At 36.2% G+C, this 26,179-nt stretch overlaps 1 protein-coding gene across 4 annotated transcripts in view; it reads left to right on the top strand.

The window, feature by feature from the left end:
- LOC140138792 (uncharacterized) overlaps positions 1 to 26,179 on the top strand; it is a 49,558-nt gene that overhangs the window by 6,174 nt on the left and 17,205 nt on the right. For all 4 annotated transcript variants that reach the window (XR_011857062.1, XR_011857064.1, XR_011857063.1 and 1 more), the window contains exon 3: positions 23,699 to 23,772. Coding sequence is in view for 1 of the 4 variants with exons in the window: in XM_072160563.1 (XP_072016664.1) it covers positions 23,699 to 23,772 (74 nt within the window). In the remaining 3 variants the exon portion in view is untranslated. The remainder of the gene's footprint in view (positions 1 to 23,698; positions 23,773 to 26,179) is intronic.

The following is a 26,179-nucleotide window of genomic DNA, read 5'->3' as shown; positions in this document are numbered from 1 at the left end:
TGAAAATTTTGTTTCTCAGTTTATATTTTGCAATAATTTTTCATTCAAGTGAAAGAAAAGACAATTTTGTCAGTTTTAAAGTGAATCAATTGCTTTTTTTCTTGATTTTGACATGGTGGACAAAATTCCGTCCCGCCACATTCCGTCCCGCCACAATGACATGATTTAAAAAAATTAATGAGCGTACTATAAAGAGGGGGGTGAATTTTATAATTCCTTTCATAACAAAAGAAGGATAGTTGAAGTTAATACCAATGTTAGAAACAAATGTTTTATCCCAGTACTTTTGATAAAAATTCAACAAATGTACTGTGTTCACAACTACATGAAGTTTATCATTCCGTCCTGCCACATCGATGAATTTGTGTTACCGTGGCAACATGTTGATTCTTTGGACTATTTTTCTTGCGTGTGAATGTAGTCTGTAACTAACATGAAGAATCCATAAAATAAACAGTCACAGAGCTACAATTTAAAAGGTCTATCAAAATTCCGTCCCGCCACAAACGGGAATTTTGGCTCTGGCCCTATAGATACTAAAAAATTCACACATGTACGCAACAGCTTATGTGGTGTACATGTAGTGGTCTGCAGACTATCCTGTCACCCACGCGGTCCGAGTTCAATCCCCACCCCCAGCACAGGTTTTTTTTTCTTCACATTCATTTTGAATCCAAAATCATTTATTAAATGTATTATATTACACTAGGAAATATATTTTGTGCACTTTTGTGGCCAACGTCCAGGCAGTGTTACCGTCATATTGTTTGTTTTGCTTACGATATTGGCTGTTGCCGCATTAAAATGACGTCGGCCACCAACGTCTGTTTCATGGGGTGTTTATAATATTTGTTTTTTAAATCACAAGAATCAATAAAAATCACACTAGAAAAATCACAAATGTTCATGGGATCATCTTGAAATGACCAAAATGATGATCTTGAATACTGATACAAATGATGCAAATTATCTTACATTGCGTTATCACTGAAATATGGTAACCAGTTATTTTGAATTACAGCTTCTGCCTGAATTAACCTTGAATAAATATTATAAATTATTCTTACTCGTTTCTTCTTCTCTGATGAAAATCTTGCCTGGACAAATCCTTTTCATGCTATCTAATCAGAAAGGAGACATCCTCAATTCGGATTGATTTATTGCAACACTGGCAAAGCGCTAATTTGATTAGATTTCCTTCCCACTTCAAATTCTCATTAAATTTTCAAGACTTGTAAATTTGATTGAAAGTAGTCGGTAAATTCTCAAGCATTGATGAGAGCTTGGTGCAAGAAGGCCCTGTCTGTAATAGCTGCCATGTAGATATTTGACAATTTATGCATTCTATGTGTATTATAATTGTACACATCGGACATATGGCAGCTATTGCAGATGGGGTCTTGTTATACCAGCCCCCCCCCCCCTTCTGAAAAATGGTACACCCCAAGGGCGTTTATTACCCAGGGTACTACTCGGTACATATGACTATACGGGGACATGCTGCAAATATGGGTAGCATTTTTGGCCTTTTATCAATAACAGCGCCATATATAGCAAGGTTGAAAAATTTGGGGCGGTCGTCACAAATGTGGGGCGGCCAAATTACAAATATATGCCCAAATTGAAATAGAGATATAATATAAACTAGATATGGTTGCGGTCGCCTGCGACCGCGAGCATGCACAACCGCCAGGTATTTTAGGGGGCTGATGCAAAATAAAAATGACCCCTTAATCTGTGAGAACCGGAAGTGATCCTTTAATTACCTTTGACCCATAAAAATATAACATAGTGCTTAGGATGTCATAAGGAATATTCCTGGTGAATTTCAGCTTAATCGGAACTTATACGTGGATTTTGATTTAAAAAAATTTATGATTGACCTTTTGACCCCCTTAATGACTTTTGACTTCAATGAAAAAAAAACCTTATGTACACCGACAAAATGCATTGTTCCAATTTTAATTAAAAATTCTACTATGTTTAGTTGTCGAGATAAAAATTCTTAAAGTTATTTAGCTAAAAACAGGAAGTGACCCCTTAATGACCTTTGACCCCCAAAATAAAAATACCATGCATACATCAAGTAACACTGATTCATGTATGATGATTATATTACTCTGGTCTGTTTACGTTTTGATATAAAATAAATTTAAACATTTTTGATAATTTTGGTTTTTGACCGGAAGTAACCCCTTAATGACCTTTGACCCCAAAACTGTAGACATCCTAAAGACCCTGGCTAGTAGCGATGCATGTGTGCTAATGGCGACTCTCTGCTATGTAATTTGTAAAGACAGTGATTTTTTGAATATTTTTTACAAATTTTTCAGACCTTTACCGGAAGTGACCCCTTAATGACCTTTGATTCCAATTTTGTGGTATAACTTTTAGACAGTGGCTATAGATGATGCATGTGTGTAAGTGACGTCACGGTGCTATGTAATATGTGGGAGGAGTAGCATTTTTAGTGAAAATCCAAGTTTTGGCCATTGACGGAAGTGGATGACATTTGACGGAAGTTGATCATGTGACATCTGTGGCACCACCAAACGGTTATACTGACCAAGTATGGTCAACATGCCTGAAAGCATGTGGCTACGATGGCTGATCATAGTGTTGACAGAAGAAGAAGAAAGAAAGAAGAAGAAGAACGCGGTAAAAAGAATGCACATCGCCGATGGCGGATGTGCAAGAAAAACATAACAAATTTCTCAAAAAGTGGGTCGGCCATGGCATCCCGGCCGCCCTGTTTGCTACGGCCCTGCAGTGAATGGTCCCCTTTTCTAGGCCAATTTTAATTTATTGATGGGTTATTACCGTTATTTTCCAAATTTTCCGATTTTTTTTTTCTCAAATTTTACCTCACTGTACAACCAAAATTTTTGTCAGGTTATTTTCAAAATATGTTCAAATGCAAAATAATCATCAAATATCAGTGATATTTTAGGGTAATTTTAGCCTCTACACATAATCAAGAGTGACCAACCCTGCTTGATAAGTCTGTCTGCCCATAAAACGGTGGCTTTTTTTTGACGCAACTTAACCTATTATATGTGATGCAGCCCATCAAAAGGGGGCTTTGTGGCAAAGTGCTTTTCAAGAGATTGAAATAGACAGAAAAAAAATAAGGACAATAATAAGAATTTGGGATGGTTTTTCACTTATAAATGTGACCTGCTCTGACGAAACCCGCCATAAGTCGCACTCAGTCATTTCGAGATACAGCGAGTCAAAGTTGGGAAAGGGGGGAAAAATCTTGCAGATTTTGTTTTTCAGTTTTTATTATTTTTTGATTACTTTTATGTGTATTTTAACCTACCATTGAAAATAAAATATTCTTTTATGTCTAAAGCACCCAAATCTAGCATTTTCAGAGCCAAACCAAGTCCTTTAACATGTCATTTTACAACTATAAAGCCATTTTTCTTACATTTGCCTTTTCTTTATGTGTTGCTTCTCCCCTTCCCGTTGAAAGACCGTAGAATGAGGATCACATGTCCCAGAAACATAATTTTGGTATTTTAAATGAAAGCTGAAGACCTATACTAAATGATGACATCAAAAACTCAACTTTCAAAATTAGTGACTTATGTCTGGTTTTGTGGGAGCAGGTCACATATAATATACATGTATATGAATTCCTTGATCAATTTTAGCAAATGAGGTGGCATTTTAAAACTTGCTAAACTTGTACTTTCAAAGCAGAAATACTGAACTGAAAATTAACTTTACCTGCAATATTTGATATACTGCATCACATTATCATTATCATACCAATTACTCAAAATAATTCACTGTCTATCATCTGTGACACAAAGGGGAAACTAAAAATAAACAAAATATTATCTTATCTTTTAGTTTCGAAGTACGGTATACTTAAGGGTTTTTTTAACCACTATATGGGAACTGATAATTTGCTGCATTTTAATACACCGTTATTATTTTTTGCCAATTACACAGAACCAATGCATAGCTAATGGAGAATATTGATTGAACAAACATGCATGTGATTTTTTTTGTTCCTAATTTACAATTTAATTGAAACACAAATGGTGTTGCTATGGCGACTCTTAATTGGTCTCCGGTATATTGCAAATTACTATTGTGGAGAATAATAAATGGGCTAAACTTTACTATACCCTACCACATTTGACCGTCGCCGAAGCTACCCTAGTTTTAGCCCTGCTACACCGACGGCGCGAAACTCGATGATAGGATTACATTGAATGATGTATGGATTAACTCAGTGCAATATATAAATCACTTAATTTAGCAAATTAAATAAACGAACGAGAGAGATTCAAAACAACATTGTATAATGCCACTATATAACGAAGAAGAGGAACATTAGTAAATTTTAAATTTAATTAATGTTCATAATTATTGCTTTGCTTCCCATAATCAGCCAGGAATCATAAATCTGCATAATGATCGGTTTCCATTCATTAATTATCTTATTTAAAGGAATTATTAATTAACTTAAGAACATTAAATAAAAACATTAACTTTTAACAATACTCAGTCATTAATTACCGTATAATATGTAAATTATGATGCACACGAGGAAGGTTACCGTTGTTGCAGGGCTACAGCGACATCGCCGTTTGATAATTAATGAGTTAATTAACAAACAAACAAACAAACTTGATAAATATTCACCCATTAATGCGATGCCTATGAGGAAGGTTATCGTTGTTGCAGGCTACAGCGACATCGCCGTTTGATAATTAATGAATTAATTGACAAACAAACAAACAAAACTTTATAAATATTCACCCATTAATGCGATGCCTATGAGGAAGGTTATCGTTGTTGCAGGCTACAGCGACATCGCCGTGAACGACAATTTCTCAACAACCCTACTATCGATTTCCATGATTTTTGTACCAAATTTCTTCTTTTTAAACGACCTTGCTAAGTACTGGCCTAAATGATAAAAATTATCATGATTATACGTCGTTCATAAAACGCCCCTACCACTCACAAGCTTTACTTTACATTGACCGCGTTCTTACGTTCAATACAAATCTGAATAAAGATGGAAGATAACAGTTCTGTTTCATTCACAATGTTTTGTTGAACTTGTAAAAAAATGTCTTATGATGCTTATTTTTTCACCTAACTAGTCGGGACTGTATGACCATTTTCTTCTTAATTAAGATTAAATTTTCAGTGGTCTGTTTTTATTTATAACAACTAAACAACTACAACGTATGAAATCACATAAACCAGTGTGTACACGTCGTTCATAAAAGGCCCCAACCAGTGATAACCAGGTGCAAAAGTTCTGTTTCTTTTTAATTAACTTTTCAGTGGTCACGGTCCTGTTTTTATTTATAATATCTGGAAATCATGAAATCACATAAACCAGTGTATACTTCGTTCATAAAATGCCCCAACCAGTGATAACCAGGTGCAACAGTTCTGTTTCTTTTTAATTAACTTTTCAGTGGTCACGGTCCTGTTTTTATTTATAATATCTGGAAATCATGAAATCACATAAACCAGTGTATACTTCGTTCATAAAATGCCCCAACCAGTGACAAGCAGGTGCAAACTAAGTTATGTGCATTATGCGCTTACCAATGACAACTTTTATATTTGCTCTTGTCAACAAACAAGCAACTCCCCATTTCACATGTGCATCATATGTATATCGCCCAAGCATAATCATCTACAATCCAACGATCACTTGTATCAATATGCAAATATATGATTCAATACGTGCATATAATAATAGGGATTAGTTTTTTAACGGCTTTTAAGTCAGGCCTGGGCGGGCGAAGCGTAAATAAACATGTGTTGCTTAATCCTAAAACCAAGCTGGTCATTTATTTTTATTCTTTAAATAATCAAATAATAAAAAAAAAAAAAATCACCCAATGGCAAGGTATAGGTTAGCGGCGTCGCTGTAGCACGGCAACAGCGATACCTTCCTCCCCTTCATTACATTTATTTGATCAAGTCATTACAAAATGCGCATAAAGTCTAGTTTTGCGCCGTCGCTGTAGCACGGCAACAGCGATACCTTCGCACCGTCCGGTGTAGCCCAGTAAAAGGTATAGCTTGGCGCCGTCGCCGTAAGCACGGCAACAGCGATAGGGGGGAGATTGGGGTTAGTTGAAACATTTTTCACAAAATCGTCTTTTTAACGCAAACCGATTACTTTCAAGAAACACTATCCATATCAGTATAAACATATACATACATGCTACAAATACAGCCTTAAAGGGGGGTAACCCTATTGGTTTTGGATATGGATTGTCTTTAAAATTACATAATAATATCAAATATCTCCCCCTTTATGCTGCTTTGTGAAAAAAGCGAGAGCATTTTCAGCGTAAATGTGAATAAATAGCCAAATTTGCAATCCAATACCTTGTATACGTGAATTGCATTCTGGGTAGGCATGCAACAACAACAATTCCCGTTCAGTATGATTTAATGCTGACATGCTGCAATGCCGGCCGTATTGAACGGAAAATATTTGTTTTTTGTTTGTTTTTTCGTACCGTTTCAGAAAAAAGGAAACAAAATATATTTCCCGGTGCAATATGTACATTTCAAATTACTATAAAAAAGTTTGGGTTAAAAAAAAGAAAAAAAAAACCTTCCGATACCGGGTTTTGAACCGGGTACCTCTTGGGTAAAAGAACGGTAGCGCTAGCCAATTGAGCTATTTCACCAACTGAAATAATCAAGGAATTGTTTTAATTATATACGGCGGACCGTCTCCTCAGCACTTAGCGTAGTTCGCTTTTTCTCTTCCCATGATCCGAAGTAATTTTTATTGTTTACAAACTGGTATACCTGTAAAACCGCTGTGATTCATGATTTCTCCGAAATACATCGACTTGGAGCGTCAAATTTCAGGATAGTAATGAGAAAAATAGTATCTATTATGTGATACCAAAACCTCATCAACAATGAAAAAAATCGGGGATGATGCTGTCGATCGGGTCACGGACCTTTAAACTTTAGTGGACCTGCTTATGATTATTCATATTATAATCGAATTTGAAAATTTGAAAAAAAGTGTTTCAACTAACCCCACCCCTGGGGTAAGTTGAAACATAGGATGGGGTTAGTTGAAACATGGCTTGTAAAAATGTCAAAATAATTATTATTGTGTTGTTAGGGTTATACTTCCCTTGAAGGAACCCTTTAACATAGAATCAGTGTGAAAAAATGAATAAATATATATGTGGGAGTGCGGGTCAATACTTTGGACACAAGGTGACGAGTGTCACCATGGACCAATATATGAGAAGCCTAAAATATTATAAAATGTACTTTCTGTGTGCACTTTTTGCTTGTATTATTGCTTTTTAACCATATTAAAGCAATATTGAAGAAATGGTAAAGATGTTACAAATTTTAAAAAAGTCAAATTTTTAACCATATTTTTCTATGCGAATTTCACGTTTCAACTAACCCCACCTCAAAAGTTTCAACTAACCCCGATGCCTATTTTTACATTTCAAAGTTCATTACACAAAAGAAGAAATACAATAAAACTTTTATTTAACATTATTCTGGGACTTACTACTAGTGCTTATGATACTCAAAAAATAATCCCCTGAATCTTCAAACAACATGGAGATAACGCATCTTTTCTGAGGTGTATAAAAATTAGTCAGTAAGTCAAAAAACAGATATTCCTTTCCCAAGCCAACACTGGTGGGGCATCAGTGCTGTTGCTAATTTGGTGGATGACCCTTACTAATACCTATTACTAGGTGCCAGTATTTTACCAAATTAATTTTTTGTGTCAGAAAAAAATACAATGTTTCAACTTACCCCGCGTTCCAACTAACCCCAATCTCCCCTACCTTCCTCCCCTACATTAATTTGGTGACATGACCAAATAAGGTATACCTCAGTGCCGTTGGTGTTACCATACGGAAATATAGGTATACTTTCGCGCCGTCGGTTTGGCCCCTCAAAATGTCTAGCTTCGCGCGCCGTCGCTGTAACATGGCAACAACGACACCTTCGCGCTGTCGGTGTAGCCCAGTAAAAGATACAGCTTGGCGCCGTCGCTGTAGCACGGCAACAGCGATACCTTCCCGCCGTCGGTGTAGCCCAGTAAAAGGTATAGTTACGCCGTCGCTGTAGCACGGCAACAGCGATACCTACCTCCCCTACATTCATTTGGTGACATGACCAAATAAGGTATATCTCAGTGCCGTCGGTGTTAGCATACGGAAATAGGTATACCTTCGCGCCCTCGATGTAGCCCCTCGAAAAGTCTAGCTTTGCGCCGTCGCTGTAGCACGGCAACAACGACACCTTTGCGCCGTCGGTGTAGCCCATTGAAAAGGTATAGCGTCGCCCCGTCGCTGTAGCACGGCAACGGCGATACCTTCGCGCCGTCGGTGTAGTCCTGTAAAAAGGTCTAGCTTTGCGCCGTCGCTGTAGCACGGCAACAACGATACCTTCCTCCACACTCATTTGCTAATATGACAACTTTAACAATTAGGCCTACTTAAGATGCACCTTTGCACCGTCGGTGTAGCCTTACGGAAATAGATCTACCTTACCGCCGTCGGTGTAGGCCCCTCATAAATGGTCTAGCTTCGCGCCGTCGGTGTAGCACGGCAACAGCGATACCTTCGCGGCGTCGCTGTAGCACAGCAACAACGATACCTTCATTCACCATCACATCATTATTCAATATATGATACTTAACGTATTTACTCCATGAAATTAATGCTACTCATTCTTAATCAAACCACTCATTAACAATTAACATTCCTCTTATCAATATAACTTTAATCACTATTAACAATCATTGTTAATTACTTACAACAACCCTCTTATCCCTCACACTCATTATTATTATGTCATAATTATTAATTAACTACCATCGCCTCTAATCCATCATAATAATTATAATTATATAATCATTCATAACCAATTACAATCCGCCCCGTCACACTAATTATAATTATATCATGCTTATTAACATCATCTTTTGATGCGGTCATCATTACTTGAGTACATTAAAATCTATTACGCATAATTAATACTTCTAAGCCATTATATAATGCAATATAGTTATTTCATTATGCTTAAATTCAATTCAAATGACATTATTACTATCTAGAAGTAACCACAATAATTTAATCGTACTAACACTTATTACCTTGATGATTGCAAACTTCATTAAGTCAAACGCCGACATACTTTATTAAAAACCTGACTCATAAACCTCTAACTTAATTTAAATCTATCCCATTAATAAGTAATTTGTGCCGACGTCGGTGTAGTTTTACAAAAAAAGGTGCAGCTTCGCGGCGCCGTCGATGTGGTAGCTAGGGTATTCTAAAGGTACTCCAATAAATGCATCCTTTTCTCTCTGTGTCCCTCTCTGGGTGTACTATGAGGGTGTTTTTGTGTGTATACATGTTAGGGTGTGCTAAATTTGTTATACGGTAAGACCACAAAAAAACAAAAAAACAAGACCCTGTTTTACAGGCCCGGCAGACCCAGATTTTGCATTTTAGGAGATTTTTTTTTACTTTTTGCAAAAAATCATGTAAAATCCGCCATTTGGTGGCAAAAACTATTGATTTTGATGGAAAAACTTTGAAAAAAACCAGACCATTTTCAAAATATGTTTGCAAACAATTATACATTTTTTGCCAAATTTTGAAGCTTTTGGTGATATTTTAGAGTCATGGCGTAGGTGATTTTTTTAAAGGCTCCCCTTCAGAGGGATAAAAAAATTGAGGATCCCCTTTCTGCATCAGCCCCCCCACCCTTACAAGGATTTGTGAATAGTCCCTTTGTCAGCTACAGTTTCCAAAGCAAATCATGCCAAATATGCTTAAAATTTATACCTTGCTTTTCCCAGTTAAATTTTTCACAGTCAGTGGTTGTCTCACTTCATTGCATTTGAACTAGACAGTTTGAATTCAATAGACAATCTATTCATGTTGCCCTTGAATTCATTGTCTAGTATGTATGGGTCACTGATTAGATTGAATAAATATGTTTTTTCTAGCAATTGAATAATTTTACCTGCCTATAGCAGTTAATATCAAGGGTTCATGGTCGGTGAATCATTTCTCTGAATTATCACTTTTGGTTCATGTTTTATATTCAGGTAAAGCAAACTGTGGAAATTGATTATTTTCTGGAACACCTTTTCTTTGAACAATTGCATTGTATGTAGCAGCATTGAACTTCTGAACATTTGAAAGTTTATATGTGGGTTTTGAATCTTTTGATTTCATTTCATTATTATTAATACTTTTATAGATAAATTGTTTCTCATGTAAAGTCTTTATTTTAAATTAAATTTAAAACAAGATCATAAAATCACTGAGTTCCACTAATTTTTGTTGTTGTTGTTGCTGTTAGTTTATGGTCAAATATCTCCCATAGGCGTAGTTCGGGGATAAATCCTCCCAAGTTTATTTGTTTGGGTTTGGAGGTCCTTGGACCTAAATGCTATCATTCATGGTTGACATACAAAATAAAATTGTGCTTTTTATGCAAAGTGATTTTGTGTTCATGTCATTCTCTGATTTCAAAATGGATACAATTGGAAAAGAAAATGGGGGGAAAATGAATAAATATTAACTAAAATGAACAATTGAATTTTATACTAAATAACACCCAAAATAACCTTGTATTGTTTATACCATAAGTTGTAATTGTACTGAGTGCTTTCTAACCCAACATTAACATGATCAACTCGATATTTAAAAATTCTTGTTATTTTTCTACTGGTAATTTGACGTCATTGATTATATTTCTATTTTTACCAGAAATAATTTATAAATCATGAAGCAACACATATAGATTATATCCGGTTGCGCATTATGCTGCTCTTTAAATGTGTTTGCCCGATCAATAATTTGTCGTGCGTGAGAATTTGATGGTTTGAAATTTGATTTTATTGTTTTGCTGAGGCCAGTCTTTTTATTGAATGAACAAGTTATATAGAGAGACGTACTAAAATACAAAAATTTAATAGAAAATTTGCAACAATAACTTTAGACATTTTCTTTTTATTAAAATCTAATTAAAAATATAAATTTATGCAAGAACTGCATGCATGATAAATTTAAATGAGCAGTAGTTAATTGTAGATGCAGCTGACATACTGACACTGGTTCACATTTTTTTTCAGTTGTGTAATTTCAGAAAAAATATATTTCTAGACAAAAAATCAATAGTTTGTGCGTGTAAAGCAGTGGCGCACACAAGGGGGGCGGAGGCAGGGGCCACAACCCCACTTTTGTCAGACAATCGGAGGAAATCCACACTATCGTGGGAATTTTGTGGGGTTACCCATTACGGGGAGCAAAGCGAGCCGGGAATTTTTGAAGAGTCGGGTGAATCGAGATCTATGAGCCTCCCCACATACATGTATGTGTATACTATCATGAAATATATTTTATATTTTTATTCTAAAGTATAAGAAATGGGATGTTGAAGCCCAAACTAATTTTTCTGTCTAAGTCACGCTTGAATGAAACACATTTGATTTCAAACCATGAACAGCAAAACTAGCAAAACAGAACTTAAAGAAAGCAATTTTTTTTACAAATTTGGTCAATATTTTTCAAGCCCAAAATTTGGCATAAAATTATATGTATTCATTACACAGGTTTCAAGAAGTTTACACACAATAAATTATTGGAACTACTAAGCCAAAATGATTAAGATTGCAGGAAAACACAAATTTTGACTTAAAATTAAAGGGCATTTTGTGATCCACAGCATCATCCCCCCACTTTTCTCAAAAAAAGTTGAGATTTTTAATACACTGGAAACCTATGGCTACATAATGTTTATGTACAAAAAATTTCTTGCAGATTAATTCGTTTAGCAAAGATATCGTGAAATTTGAATTTCGTTTTGGTATACCAGAACGAAATTACAATTAACACATGTCTATGGAGCAGTGTAATACACATAATCATGCATACATTTTTTGTGTAACTCGTAAATGCAAAATCGGAATCAACTGAAATTTTGAGGATAAGCTTTTTTCGTGGATATCTACTGAAAAATGTCATAAAAATAGGATGATAGGATCACAAAATACTCCTTTAATATTGCAATTGCGATACTTATGCTGGTTTCATACTAGCTTGCCGCTGAGCGGTGTGGCGCACGCGCATTGCAGACAAATGGACACAATAAAGGCTTGTCATTGGTTGAAACGCCCTGCCGCTTGCCGCAGCGGCAAGCGGCAGGAAAGTATGACGGCACTTAAATCTCCTATAGAGCTTCCTGATTAAACAGCCAAGAGCAGTTTTTGTTACGTGGTTTTGTTACATGATTTTACCTCATTATTTTAAAACTTAATTTTAAACCTGCGTGACAGTTAGGCCAAGTAAAATACATAATATGTATAAAATTGTCCCCGCCCTCACTGATTTAACATATGTTTTGTTATTTTCTTATTTGCTCCCTTACTTCGATTTTGAAAATTTTTGTTGTGAAGCAAAAACATGTACAACAGTTCTTGGTTATCATTTATATTTATATTTTTGACAATTTGACCATAACCCTGGTTTTTAAGTTATGTGTTTTAACACTGCAATTTAAAACGTGCACTGCTCAATAAAATGTGCATTCAATTACAGAATCAATTTGCTAATAGCATCCTCCCTCCATAGAACGCTATTATCGCTTGGAAATTGAAAGCATAGCATTAGGAACCACAAATTTCCATGGCAACCATCATAAGTCTATATCATCTTGCAATAATTGTTGCATTATTTTGTAGTAGTATGCTGCCAGTGCCTGTCAAAAGAACAATTGTTGTTATTCTTGATGAGCAGTCTGTATACCAAAAAAGATATATCTTACACTTCCCACAATGCATTTCTTCAATTTCAATACTATATTGATCCATGTTTAGGGGCTGTGCAATAATTATGAACCCGGGCGTACAATTTTCAAATGGCATGCTTACCCCTCCCTCTCGGCCCGCCAACAAGTATTCCCCCCCCCCCTTTGCATGTTGCCAAAGTTTTGGGATCCCAATTTGTAAATCTAATAATATGGTCTAGACATTATATTGTGAGTGCAGCATGCAGGAAAAATGTGCATATTTAAGCATTTTAGTGTTTTCCTGAGCCTGTTTAGAGCATTTTTATTTTTGGTGTCCCATGAATGTGTGCCAAAAATTACTCCCCCCCTCCTTTCGGCTTGCCAAAAATTGCTTGCCCCCCCCCCCACCTTTTGGCTGGCCAAAAATGTCTTGCCCTCCCCAATTTTACCCTCCCACCAGGGCTCATAATTGTTGCACAGCCCCTTAGCCAGGCTATTCTCAAAATGAAAACAAAGGGAACCTGTACAAAGTAATACGAGTATCCTTTGCTACAACAAGATGATCTGTATCATGTTTCAAAAGATTCTGGGAAGGGTTAAATATCTTTATTCTAGCCCCAGGAGTTAGTAGCATCATCATTCTGACAGATAGAGTTATTTTTATTTTTTATTAAAATTACGCAAGATGATATAAAGAACAAAAAAAAGAGAAAAATGTTCTTGACGACATTAAATTTTAAAAGCAATTACAATTTCACAATTCAAAATAGGAAAAAAGGTTAAGACAAAATAAACCAATACAACTCAGATCAAATTAGAAAATACACGTAAAGATAAAAGGGTGGCTGGTTTTACTTAAAAATCACACTATCACACTCGTACATTGTGGTTTGCAGTGTTCAAATTTAGGAAAAATAAATGGTTGTCCCACGGACAACCAGATTACAATTTCTGGTTGTCTGTCTAAGTTTTTGGTTGTCCGTAGGCCTACAAATGTGACTTTTGGTTAGATTTATGGTTGTCCGGCGGACAACCTAATCAGTATTTTTGGTTGTCCAGCGACTTTTTTAGTTGTCCCGGGCAACCGGACAACCACAATTTCGAACGCTGGTGGTTTGATTGATGTAACTCTGCCTCTTGTGACCTTGTTTGTTAAAAGCAATGAGTCGTCTTCAGTAGACAGCATATTGGTGTATGGCATTTTTACATGTACTGTGAGAGCTCTATTTAAAAATTGAATCTTATATTGGGACTGGCTAATATTATCCTGGGAAAAAATACATTAAGCAGCTGTATGCCATCCATGTCTAACAAATAATTTGCTATTTGTAGATTTCGAATGTTGAATAACAATGAAGTAAGTCTTCAAACTAAAATAAAACTGTTTTATTGATCTCATACCCAGGACTTTTAATTGGGGGGGGGGGGAGGTTACCAAATTTCCAAAACATAGAATACTTTCTTTGTAGGAGTTAACAAGTTGCAAACTGGACCTTTGTAGGCTAGTTTTAACATTTTCACTTATAGAAGCGGTCTCTGGTTTTTTTACCCCTCCCCACCACATGCATGATTGTAATCTATTTGAGCTATTTTGATGGCAAATACATATATTTTGTAAGTTTTAACAGTTTTACTTTTACCATGATCGATGAACTTTCATTATACTCCTGAATTCAGAAATACATTGTCCTGTCCATGTATTCAAAAATAATTTTTCATGGCCTCTACTACATAATGTTCAGTTATATGTTTGTGGTATTCAAACCATGAATGCATGTGTGACAACAAGAGCTGTGGTGCATTTTGGTAGAATTATGATGATGTTTGATGATGAATATCATGATGATGGATGATGCTCAAGGTATTCATATTTCAGTACATATATATATATGCCAATTAGTGTCGGCATGAAAGCAGTAAACAGTGATGCAAATGTTTAGCATGTTTAAATGAGACAAGTTTATTTATTGAATGTTAAATATCATGATTCTTTGCAATCAGGCACGTGTTGCCAATAAATTGCAGTGTGTACATACCTAAACTGCACTGACAGAGATTTCTGACATGTACCCATGTACATGCCTATTCCCCGATCCCTAGCGTTCACTAACGAGAGCTTCGCTCGCTACGTTTCGCCTTCAATATCTTAACCAGTACTTTTTTGGTCCTGGTGACAACCCTGGTACCCATCCATTCGGACAACACATCTCAGTATGTGTGCTTTATTTTGTACAATCCACTCCTAAGAAGTGATGCACTTTTATTAACCTTATAATCCAGCAATGGCGTTTGCAGCATGATATCATTAATTAATGATGCAAACTTTAATAAATTACAATCTAAGTCCATCCTAAAAGGACTGTTATGATTGATACACATTGTAATTACAGGTAGTACATATAATAAGAACCTGTCCGAACATATCAAGTAAATGGATACTAATGATGGATGATATGCCATGTGGGATCACCAACGCACCAGCGAAGATTACGCTTCCCATAATGCATTTCTCCCATTTCTCCCATAATGCATTTCTTCCATAATGCATTTCTTCCATTTCAATTTTCTGTTACTGATTTGCTATCTAGTGCAACATGGGTTGATTATTATTATTATTGTATACCCATCCATTTTTGATGTTTTTTAAAATGCCTGCCTTTTCCAAAGTTCCAAACCCACCAATGGATCCACTTAATTGAAATAACCAAACTTTAAAGTATGCTGAGGCTTGTGGATCAACGTCTAGGCATTGTGCATGTGCAAACCGCACTATAAATAATTGCACTTTTTGTTATGAAGTGTACAAGTATTAAATCTATCCACTTCAAGTGGATCCAGTATGTGGTGTGTTTGGAAGAAGCAGGCTTTTAAAAACACCATAAAAGGCTGGAAAACAAACATTGATAAAGCCTCTGTGTTATCATGGGTAGATGAACTTTGGATAGCTGGTTTCTCATGATTTTTCATGGAATAGATAACATACTATGATCAGCTTGTAATAGGCGGGAATTATCCGGTTTTTGTTGCTGCGCGAGCCATTGGCTTTGATACAAATATTTCTTAATTTAACCCTAACACTCAACCCTGCTTTTTGATATCGGAGGTCAAAGAAGATCCGAAAAAGTCAAGAAGAAGAGTTTTTGACTTGGCACCCCCAGGATTCGAACCTTTGACCCCCGCATGCCAACCACACGATCACGGACCGGTAGCTACATGGGTTATTGCTGCCCAGCCAGCAATTCCGTCAATTTTTTCATCGTAAGATTTTGTAAGATTTTTGGGTGTTAGGGTTAATATGTTGTAATATATCTAATTTTGTCTAGATATGAGAAGAGCTTCTTTCACTCGCATAGACGGACTAGACATCTATTATAGAAACCTAGCCAGTTTGATTGCCGCCAACTTTTAACTTTGCATATATGTTTCATGGGTTGGCTTATATGTACTGAACATGAATGGTATGCTGTGTGTTTCACCGACATGATAAATCTTCATCAGACTTTGTGTTTTGATATGCATCAGTGAAATAATGATGTGTCAAGAAACATTAAGATTGATATCAGATCAGATACTTATTTTGATGTGAAGCGGGATGCTGTTGAGTGTGCCAACTCAAGTAATTTTAGAACACTGCTGTAGGACAGTGACTTAAACTGACTTGGTTTGAATTTGGTGTAAAAATTCCCTTGGATAGCTCTTTTTTAACACTTCAACATGTTTATTTCTATACTTCACACATAAAAAGTATATACCGTATTTCGTCAAATAGTCGCCCCCCCTCAAATAAACACCCCACCACTTTTTGCAACCAAGATGTTTCAAAAATGCCGATATGTCCATGCTATCTTGTGTAGTAAGCTTACCAAGTTGCGCACATGGTCGATAATAGTGTCAATAATTGGCGAAAATCTGGATTGGAAACCCGGAAGTGAACCAGAAGTCAGTGTTTCTAGTTCAAAGTTTGTCATTTTAGCGTGAGTTTTAAGTTTACCTAATGATTTTAACAGGAATTATCATTCTAAAATTGACCTTGAATAAACTCCCCCCCCCCTTGGGAAAATGTAACGCCCGTATTTGAAATACGATAAGGCATTGCTTACAATTAACACTACAACATGTTTACAAGGGTACTTTTCATAACAAGTATTAACACTCAAACTTGCTATAAATGAGCTGTTGTAAGTATGAAAATAAACAAAATAAATATATAAAAGTGATATCTAGGAATTTTTACAGTGTAAGGTTTGTTCCCCAGGGTTTGTTCCAGTAGATTGGCACTCAGCTTTGAAACAAATGGGGACATGCAGCCAGCAGTTTGAAACTAGGGATGGTTTGGGAGAGAATGTGATTTATGAAACGCACCTAACATTCACATCACTCACTATGAGTATGTGACCGCATTTTATATTCTGTACACAAAATTTTAATGTGAATTTAGGTGTGCTTTTTTGGCAATAAGATAATGAGTGCAGTTGATTTGCAAAATTTTCATGCTAGGACAATTTTTTCTAAGTTATAGACATTAGACCTTTAAGGAAATATACAAATTTACAAAAATGTCATGTCACAGAAACATGGATTCTCTCCAAATGCAAAATTTTAAACATAGGGAAAACTCGCTATTTTTGGTCAAATGTGCACATTTTCATTTTTGAAAATGTGCACCAAAATGTGTGATTTTTCTCCTCCAAAAGTTCAAATGCAATATTAAAACATTTTTACTGTCTCTTCTATATTTTCTTGCAATTTTTTGCGACGGCCTATTTTCTATACTTTTATTGACACGAATTGTGTTGCAGATCATTATGGATTCTTTGATTTTAGTGAAAACTTAAGGTTTTTGGGAAATGGATACTTGAAAAATGATTATTTTGGGCAAATCTTAAAATTCGAGGTCGGACCAAAAATGTGTGATCTAATATACCCAAAATGCGCAATTTTGGTGTTTTTAGCGCGTCACACATTTTCCCTGTCCTTAACATTTTTTAATGCCACGGAATTGTGCTTTCAGTTGTCGTCATAAAAGTCATTAATACTATTTGGCATCTACTACTAATTAAAAAAGTTTGCAACCCTAACTCCCATACAGATGGCCTATAATTACGGATATTTATAGGAACACAGGCCAGGTTGCCTGCCGCAAACTTTTAACACGTACTTGATATGTCTTCATCAGGCTTCTTGTTATGATATATGTTTTGATATACACCACTAACACTATGGACCACAATGGCCTCATCTCAATGCCATAGTTCAATAACCCCAATTAAAACAATCATAATGCAAAGTTTGACCTCAAGATTCAGATTATGAGTTTTTGTACCCAACATTTTCAGAGGTCATTCAATGAATATGCAAATGTATTGGGGTTAAAGAACTGTGCCTTGATAGATGAGGATGTTGTGGATCCTAGTGTAATGATGTGTCAAGAAGCATTTAAAAAAGATTGACATTCATTTGTGTCTTTCGCTCTGTATCGGGATGTTGATGAGTCTGTAATTCATGTCAACCAAGTAATTTTAGAACACTGTTAGGACAGTGACTTCTACTTGCCTGGGGAGAAGAGTAGTGCTGGGTTTATTTCGCCAGGGCAGTGCTACATTCTGAAAGCTGTCGAGGGTTTCCACAACTTCGGCTCTTTGAAGTCAACTACATGTAGTCTACATCAAATAGAATGACTATGATGACTATGATGAAGGGATAACGCAAGCAATACAAACAAACTCCCAAAACACCAAATACCGATTCTGGTCACAAAACATTTTCCTAGATATAGTTGACTATAATCAGGTCAAAGATCCCAACTTGCAAGTCCCAACTACCACCAAATATGTCCGAATCTGAATCAGAATAATTGATAAGTAACTAGAGTTGAGCAGTGGCAGCACCAGGAATTTTTATTCAGGGGGGATTTTCTTGGGGGGGGGGGGGCTTACTGGGGCCAACAGGGGGTGCATGTAACATCTTCCGAGCCTCTGAACTAAATGTGTCATAAGATATGGACCACTTTGCCACTCTAAAGACAAACCTGATATTTATCATGAAGGTAGGATATCAGTTTGTAGATTTTTATTTACCTTGTAGAATAGCAGTTCCCAAACATTTTTTACAAATGGCCGGCGACCCCCCAAATGGTTACAACCAACAGTTTGCGAATCGGCAAACCGCTGTTGTGGAATCATGCTAGGCTGTTGAATTTGGTAACCATGGATAATAAGCAAATAGCGTACAATTTTTCACCCTCATGTGGTAGTGACGTCAGTGCACATTTCAGTGGACGCAGCTTTAAATTGCTAGTGTTCGCTCAAAGTGCTGGCGTACACACGCACATGTTAAAAGACACCGCATTTGTGAGTGCAAACAACTGCCTAAACACGTTGATGCACTGCCGCATCAGGGTGAAAATGGTACAAAGAAATCAGCCCTTTTCAAATATGTCGGTTTTGGTTCTCATATCAAAAAGGATTGGAATACCTGCATGAAACTGTACAGCTGCGAAGAAGGGGTCAATGTCATTCAACAAAGGTGCAAATAGCATATGATGAAATTGAACCATCTTCATTTAAAGGCCTATTCAGTTATTTGCTCATCAGGAGGATCATAAAAAAACATCAAGTTCAGATTTGGCATACTTGTTATTAGTATCATGTGCTAACATAGCCTGCTTGTGGTTGCAAAAGACGTTTTTAAAGACAAAAGAAGACATTTTGTCAATAATCTGTCATTTCTCTATTTAATAAGGCCTAGAGAAATTAGCTCCATGTATTTGAATGGGGCTTCAACTTTGTCAATAACTCAATACTGCTGTTTTCCTTGTTTTTTTTGCCAAATTTTTCATTTAAAAAATACTTTGACTTGACAATTTGAATGGCTTATCCGTCACTTTTGGTTAATTAAATACCGTATTTCCTTGAATAGACTCCAAGGAGGTGTTTTATTTTCCAAACGGGGTGTTTATTAGAGGTCATTTTTAGAATGATAATTCCATTATTAGGTAAGCTTAAAACTCATGCTGAAATGACGAACTAAGAACTTAGGAACACTGACCTCCGGTTTGCTTCTGGGTTTACGACCAGATTTTCACAGATTATCGATGCTATTATTGACCATGTGTGCAACTTGGTAAGCTTACTACACAAGATAGCATGGAAATATCAGCATTTTTGAAACATCTTGGTTGAAAAAAGTGGTGGGGGCATTTATTTGAAGGGGGTGACTATTCGAAATATGCAAAATTTTATTTTTTTGTCACTTTTGCTGGGATCACTGAAGGCCTTTTAAGTATAGATGCTTGACATCAAGGAGATCATTTACTACTTGGCATGTTCAAGTCATTCATGTTGCCTCAGTGTGCGGTCTCAATCAAGAAGCTTCTCACTATACACCCTGCAGGCTGTCAATCTGAAACTAAAGTTGTTTTCTCTGGGGTTCATGATGAGGCTGGAATAGCAACATGATGGGTTGGTTACACCAACTGAAGTGGAACAGTCTTAAATGGACCGTTCTACATTGCGGTTGTCATGGTTGTACATCAAAGCAGAGAAATGAGAGTAGAGAAGTAGAGTCTTACTTTACTTAATGGTGGAAGGGTTGAACTTGGTATCTCCATAATCTCCTTTCTGTTAAGTTTAAAATGTTTTAAGTCTTTTACATTAGCATTTTGTTTTATGGTGGTGAAGCCAGTAATGTTTGCAATTGTTCCATCTGGAAAGAAAAAGAGCAATGTACACCAACTTGATGTGGGGAAACAAGTAAAATATGGACTAGACATGCAGGAGGTATAACAACCAGCAAATGTAGGCATAGGAAACTAATAGTTAAAGTTTGATAGCCAAAAATTACCAATTCCAAGGCCCACAGAAGTGTTATACCTTCAAAAACAGCAGGGATCAATGGAAATGCAAAAGTACACTAGAACAAGTGATGAAAATCACTGTGCACATATTAAGCATACATAATAAACCAAGCAACCAAAGTAGGCACAAAAACAGGCAAAGTTTGATGGCCAAAAATTGCTAATTCCAGAGCCCACAGAAGTGTCACCTATTTTTTGGGCACCAAAAGACCAATACATTTTGGGTCTATGTATGTGATACTAAATTTAAAAAGATGACTCAAATATGTAGTCACAAGTTCAACAATTTTGGGTCTTGGGGCTCCAGGTCTTTTGAAATGGACTTCTGGGCCGATATTCATAAAGCCTTGCTAAATTAGCAACCAACTAGTGCTTAGCAAGATGCTAAATCCACTAGTTGATAGCTACGTAGCAATCAACTAATTTCTTATTCATAAAACCTTGCTAAACACTTTGCTAACTAGCTATCAACTAGAAATATTTAGCTGATAACTTATTTGGGTGTTTTGGGTGCTATGGCCTTCAACAGTTGTGTAACATCTAATACAATAGGCTTATATAATACATGTCTATTATACTTGAGCTCTGAACCACAGTCAAAATGATCAAAATGTAATGACTCATTGCTGATGGTCTTCATTGAGATTTCGTTAATAAAATTACATGTGTATTTTGTAAGCTATATAGGCCTACAAGGTTGTTACGGCAAATTAAATTAAAAAGATACTCTGAACAAGTAAAGTTCATATACATGTTAAGTCCTTGGTTTGTTGTAAAACATACTATACATACTATATTGCTTCATCAAATAGAAAACAACATGCATCCACTTAACGCTGCTCATTTAGCTTCATGAGCAACACTGTGTAAATAATATTAGATAATTTAATAGCATATGATATATCTTGCTTGTTGTCCTGACAAAAGCCAAGCATGATTTATCTTTATCAAATTGACATATAATTTGTTATTGAAAATAAGTCATGCATCTTTACCAAAGAGAACATTGGTAACATGTCTCCAAAATATATATTTTACGTATCAAACAATTGAACAGAATTGCTTCGATTGAACATATCTGCTTAACTAAAGATTACTTGCTATATCATAATCATTTTTCTTGTGCAAATTTGGTTAAACAATACTGGCTTAGTTCAATGTTTATTCATTCACCCTAAATTTGTTGTGTGTTTTTAAGACAGTTTCTTATGTGTAAAACACACTGAAGACCTCAGAAACAGAATATTCTGAGAACATTATTTTCATAATTGACAACAGTTAATATGAAATTAAAACAATAAATCATGTCAAACTTAGTTCAAAATCATTAAGACTAGTTGTCAACTAGTGACTTAGCGCTGCCCCAGATCAACTCTAAGTTTTGGCAAAATTTTAGAATGTTGCTAACTCTAACTGGGTTTTATGAATAATAATTAGCAATCAGCTAGGCTTAGCAGCTTGCTAAAGTCAATTTTAGCTGTCAACTAGGCCTAGCGTGGTTTTATGAATATCAGCCCTGGACTCCAAAACTCTGACAAAATGTCACTTTTATGCACTTAGATCACTTCACAACTGAATAAAAAGTTAAACAGTTATACTTTTAAACAAAGGGCCACTTCAATCTGGAATTGAATGCGTCATGTGAACACCCTCTGGACGTGATACACATCTATTTAATCATCTTATGTTTTAATATCAAGCGTAATATTGTACGCCTATCTGCCTCCTACCAAAAGTTGGAATGCGGTCAGAGGTCAGAACGTTTCAGTTGAAGGCGTCAAACTTTGCCAGAGAACTTATAGTACGGTATTTGACCTACATTCTAATTAGCAGCCTGACCTACATTCTAATTAACAGCCTGGGCATTTTTAAATGTACTAAAAACAGTACTCATCTGGAGGGCGCTAAATAAACAGGATATTTTTCATACAAAGCAATTATGTAATTCAGGAAAATTGTGCCCAATATATAGTGTCGCTGGAATTATCAGATGATTTTGTTGTATAATTTGACAAGGATTTTGTGCACTAAAAGTGATCATTCAAATGTGAATTTCAAATGGGGTTACCTGAATGGATGACTTGATCCATTTACACCTCCTGTGTGAGTGATTATTATCAGCAGTGTTCGAAATTTTGGTTGGGATGTCCGTTCGCCCGGGACAACCAAAACATGCACCGGACAACCAAAAATAATGCTCTAGTTGTCCGGGGGACAACCAAAGATCTACTCAAAAGTCACTTTTTCAGCATGTTAGTTTGCTCAAATCTGACACAACTGATGAATTGTTAAATATTTAAGACACAACTGATGAATTGTTAAATATTTAAGAGTAATTGTTCATAAATTGACTACACTCACTCCACTTTGTTGGTCACATGTAGTTGTTTCAGATTGTGTCAGCTTACGGACAACCAAAAACTTTGATGGACAACCAGAAATTACAACCTGGTTGTCCGGAGGACAACCCCTTTTATTTTCTTAATTCAGACACTGATTATCAGCAATAAAACTAAAGAATAAAGCGGTAATGTTTAGCTGCTACCTCCAACATGAGAGAGTTTACGTTCCAGACATGACAAATTTTATTCATTCACACGTAATACCTTGCATTCGCGTATACGCTACTGGATGTGGATTTATCACCGATTAACAATTTAATGCTTGGCTCCTGTACAAAGGTACAAGAAGAGTTGTTAAAACAATAATTCACCAGTAAAGTGGATATACATAACTCCTTGGTAACAGGAACACGCAACTTATGGAATTGGTAGTACATATAGACTTTGTGTTGCGATCATTTCGATCGTGGTGCAAAACTCAAAAGCGTGGTCCAGTTGACATAGTGATAATCGGGTTACAAGTAACATTCGCTGGCGAATTGTGTACACCTCCTATTTTACTAACAATTGCTCCAATTGGTTCTCACTATCTACATTGTAGGAGTGTATGAAAATGTATAATTTATTGGTAAAAAAAGTTTTTATTACAAATGAATAACACTACGTTTTTTTCTTTGAATTTTCTTCTCCACATCTGCAGGTATGACAATGATCAAGTCCTAGGTTACAATGTTGGATTATCTTACTACAAAGACAAGAATAGATTATACAGAGGTATGAACAAGGCTTTGATGACGTCCACAAGGGCGTTTATTTTTACCTAACGGCAGGGGTCGGCAACCTTTGAAGCAGAGTGTCAATTTTGAGTGTCCGTTGTGTCGGGGTGTGTGTGCTGGAGCATGAGTGGTGTAGTCAAGGGGGCAACTGCCCCCTGTCAGAGAACGTGCTTGTGTAATGCTGGCCGCCATGTTTTTTTTAGATTGATTTTTAGGTCTTTTTTGCACTTTTTAGCCCATTTTCCCCATCTTCATCACCTTTTCCCCCCTTTGCCCCCATGAACAAATCCTGGTTATGCCATAAGGACCCAGAGCCAGGAGGGGCATAATTGGAGATAATAGTAGTATATACTAGGCAGGAACACGACATTTTAAAATTATTATCCTGCTGACCAAACATTATTACCTGAATAAATATGTGCAAAGAGCACACACAAATGACAAAATTGCAACATTATTTATACTTGACCTACAGGTAACACAATTTTTTTTGTTTCGGGCCACAAAAAAAAGAGCCTATTTTATGGGTGGGAGGACTTGCCAAATCGGGCCGGTTGAATTTTTATTGCCTGGAAGAAGCTAAATGACCCTAAAAATCACAGAAAGCTTGAAAAATCTTAACAATTTTTGCAAACATATTTTGAAAATTTTCTGAATTTTTTTTTCAAATCAGTGCTGTCAAAATCTGTCAATTTCAGCCCCAAACAGCTTTTTAGTAGCTAAAAAGAAGAACAAAATCCTGAAAATGCCAATGCTGGGTTGATCGGGCCCGTAGAACAGTTTTATCCCCCTGTCGCCTCATGGATGTTTGTTTGTTTATTTATTTCCAGAGCGGGCAACCTACGGGCCATTGAAACGGTTGCCGCGTGCCAACTTTAAAACGCATGACAGGGGTTGCCGACCCTTGCCTAGCTATGGTATGAGAGTTCTGGTACCTCATCAGGTTCTCACAAATATGGGAAATCCAAGAGCTAGACAATACTCTATATTTGATGCCTGGTGCAATACTAGCCCATCGTGTAAGCCTGATTGATGTGACTATAAGCACCAGTGTCATCGTTTGGCATGTGATTTTAATGTGTGTGTTGTGTGTGGACACCACAATTTATAATTTTATTGCAATATATCGACACAGTGTGTATCAACACCATGTTGGCATAAAGTCACATTTAAAATCATTTGGCTCATCACATCACATCACATCACACACGCTCCCCACACGACATGGGCAATCAGCTAGCTCGTCAGCACACAGCACATAATTTTGCCCATTAACGTTCGTAAATTATTCCTGGGCCTATGTTTAGTTTTCCTGGACCTCATTTTTAGAATTTTGGACAGGATCTTGACACATACATGTAGGGACATGCTCTTTTAGGACCATGTTATTAAAGGTGGTACTACACCCCCCTGATAAATTTTTGACTAATTTTGCATTTTTCTCGAAAAATAACTACACCATGGTAACAAATGTTATGTATATTATAGGGGCAAGGAATCCAATTACTTCACTGAAATTTCAGTGATTCATGACAAGTGCAAGTGGTTCATTATATTATGTTAAGAAATGATGAGTTACATTCTAGTGGTACCTCTTTTCTTATCATAAATGTCTTGTCTTGAGTCACTGAAATTCCAGTGGAGTATGTGGATTCCTTGCCCCTATAATATACATAACTGTTGTACCAGTGTGTTATTAGTTTTTGAGAAAAATGCAAATATAATCACAAATTTATCAAGGGGTGTAGTACCACCTTAAGCATGTTGAATCTTTTTGAAAACTTATTAGAGTCCAAGGTTCGAGAGGGAATTTCACTTAAATGTCTGTTTTAAACACAACAATTTCATTAAAATGTAGCTATATTCTTTTCTTGTGTATTGCCTGATGAGCATGTTGATGAGCTATTTGATAGACTTCCTACTGCTACAAAACGGAGGCTATAGCATGGCTGTTTATATATTCTGTTTGTTCAAACAAGTGAAATTGATCAAGTTTAAATATTGACTGCATGGGTGGGGAAGAAGCTTTGATTGGACTGTCTACTATTGACTGAAACTGCTGATATTTACAGATGATGTTTGGTCTTTATCCCCTACATGCAGTTTCTGAACAGGGCACATTTCGATTTGATAAATATTGCCTAGCAAAAGTTGCTATTATCCCCGTGAGAACTATATGCCGATTGCCCAAAAAGAAATTTTCATTATCAATTGGACCAATCAGCGACATTGCTAGAATAATTTTGCCACACAAAAAAATTGGGGTGAATTATTTGCATAGCTCCATTGTGATTGGTGATTAAAGTAAAGATATCATGTAATTGACCAATCAGAGGCAATGTTAGATCGGCAGGTAGTGCTCAGGGAATTAAGCAACCTCAAAATTGTGCCATTCCAGTTGAAAT

This window comes from Amphiura filiformis, chromosome 18 (assembly GCF_039555335.1).
Source record: "Amphiura filiformis chromosome 18, Afil_fr2py, whole genome shotgun sequence".
NCBI classification, from domain to species: domain Eukaryota; kingdom Metazoa; phylum Echinodermata; class Ophiuroidea; order Amphilepidida; family Amphiuridae; genus Amphiura; species Amphiura filiformis.
This window is presented reverse-complemented; position numbering and strand designations above follow the sequence as displayed.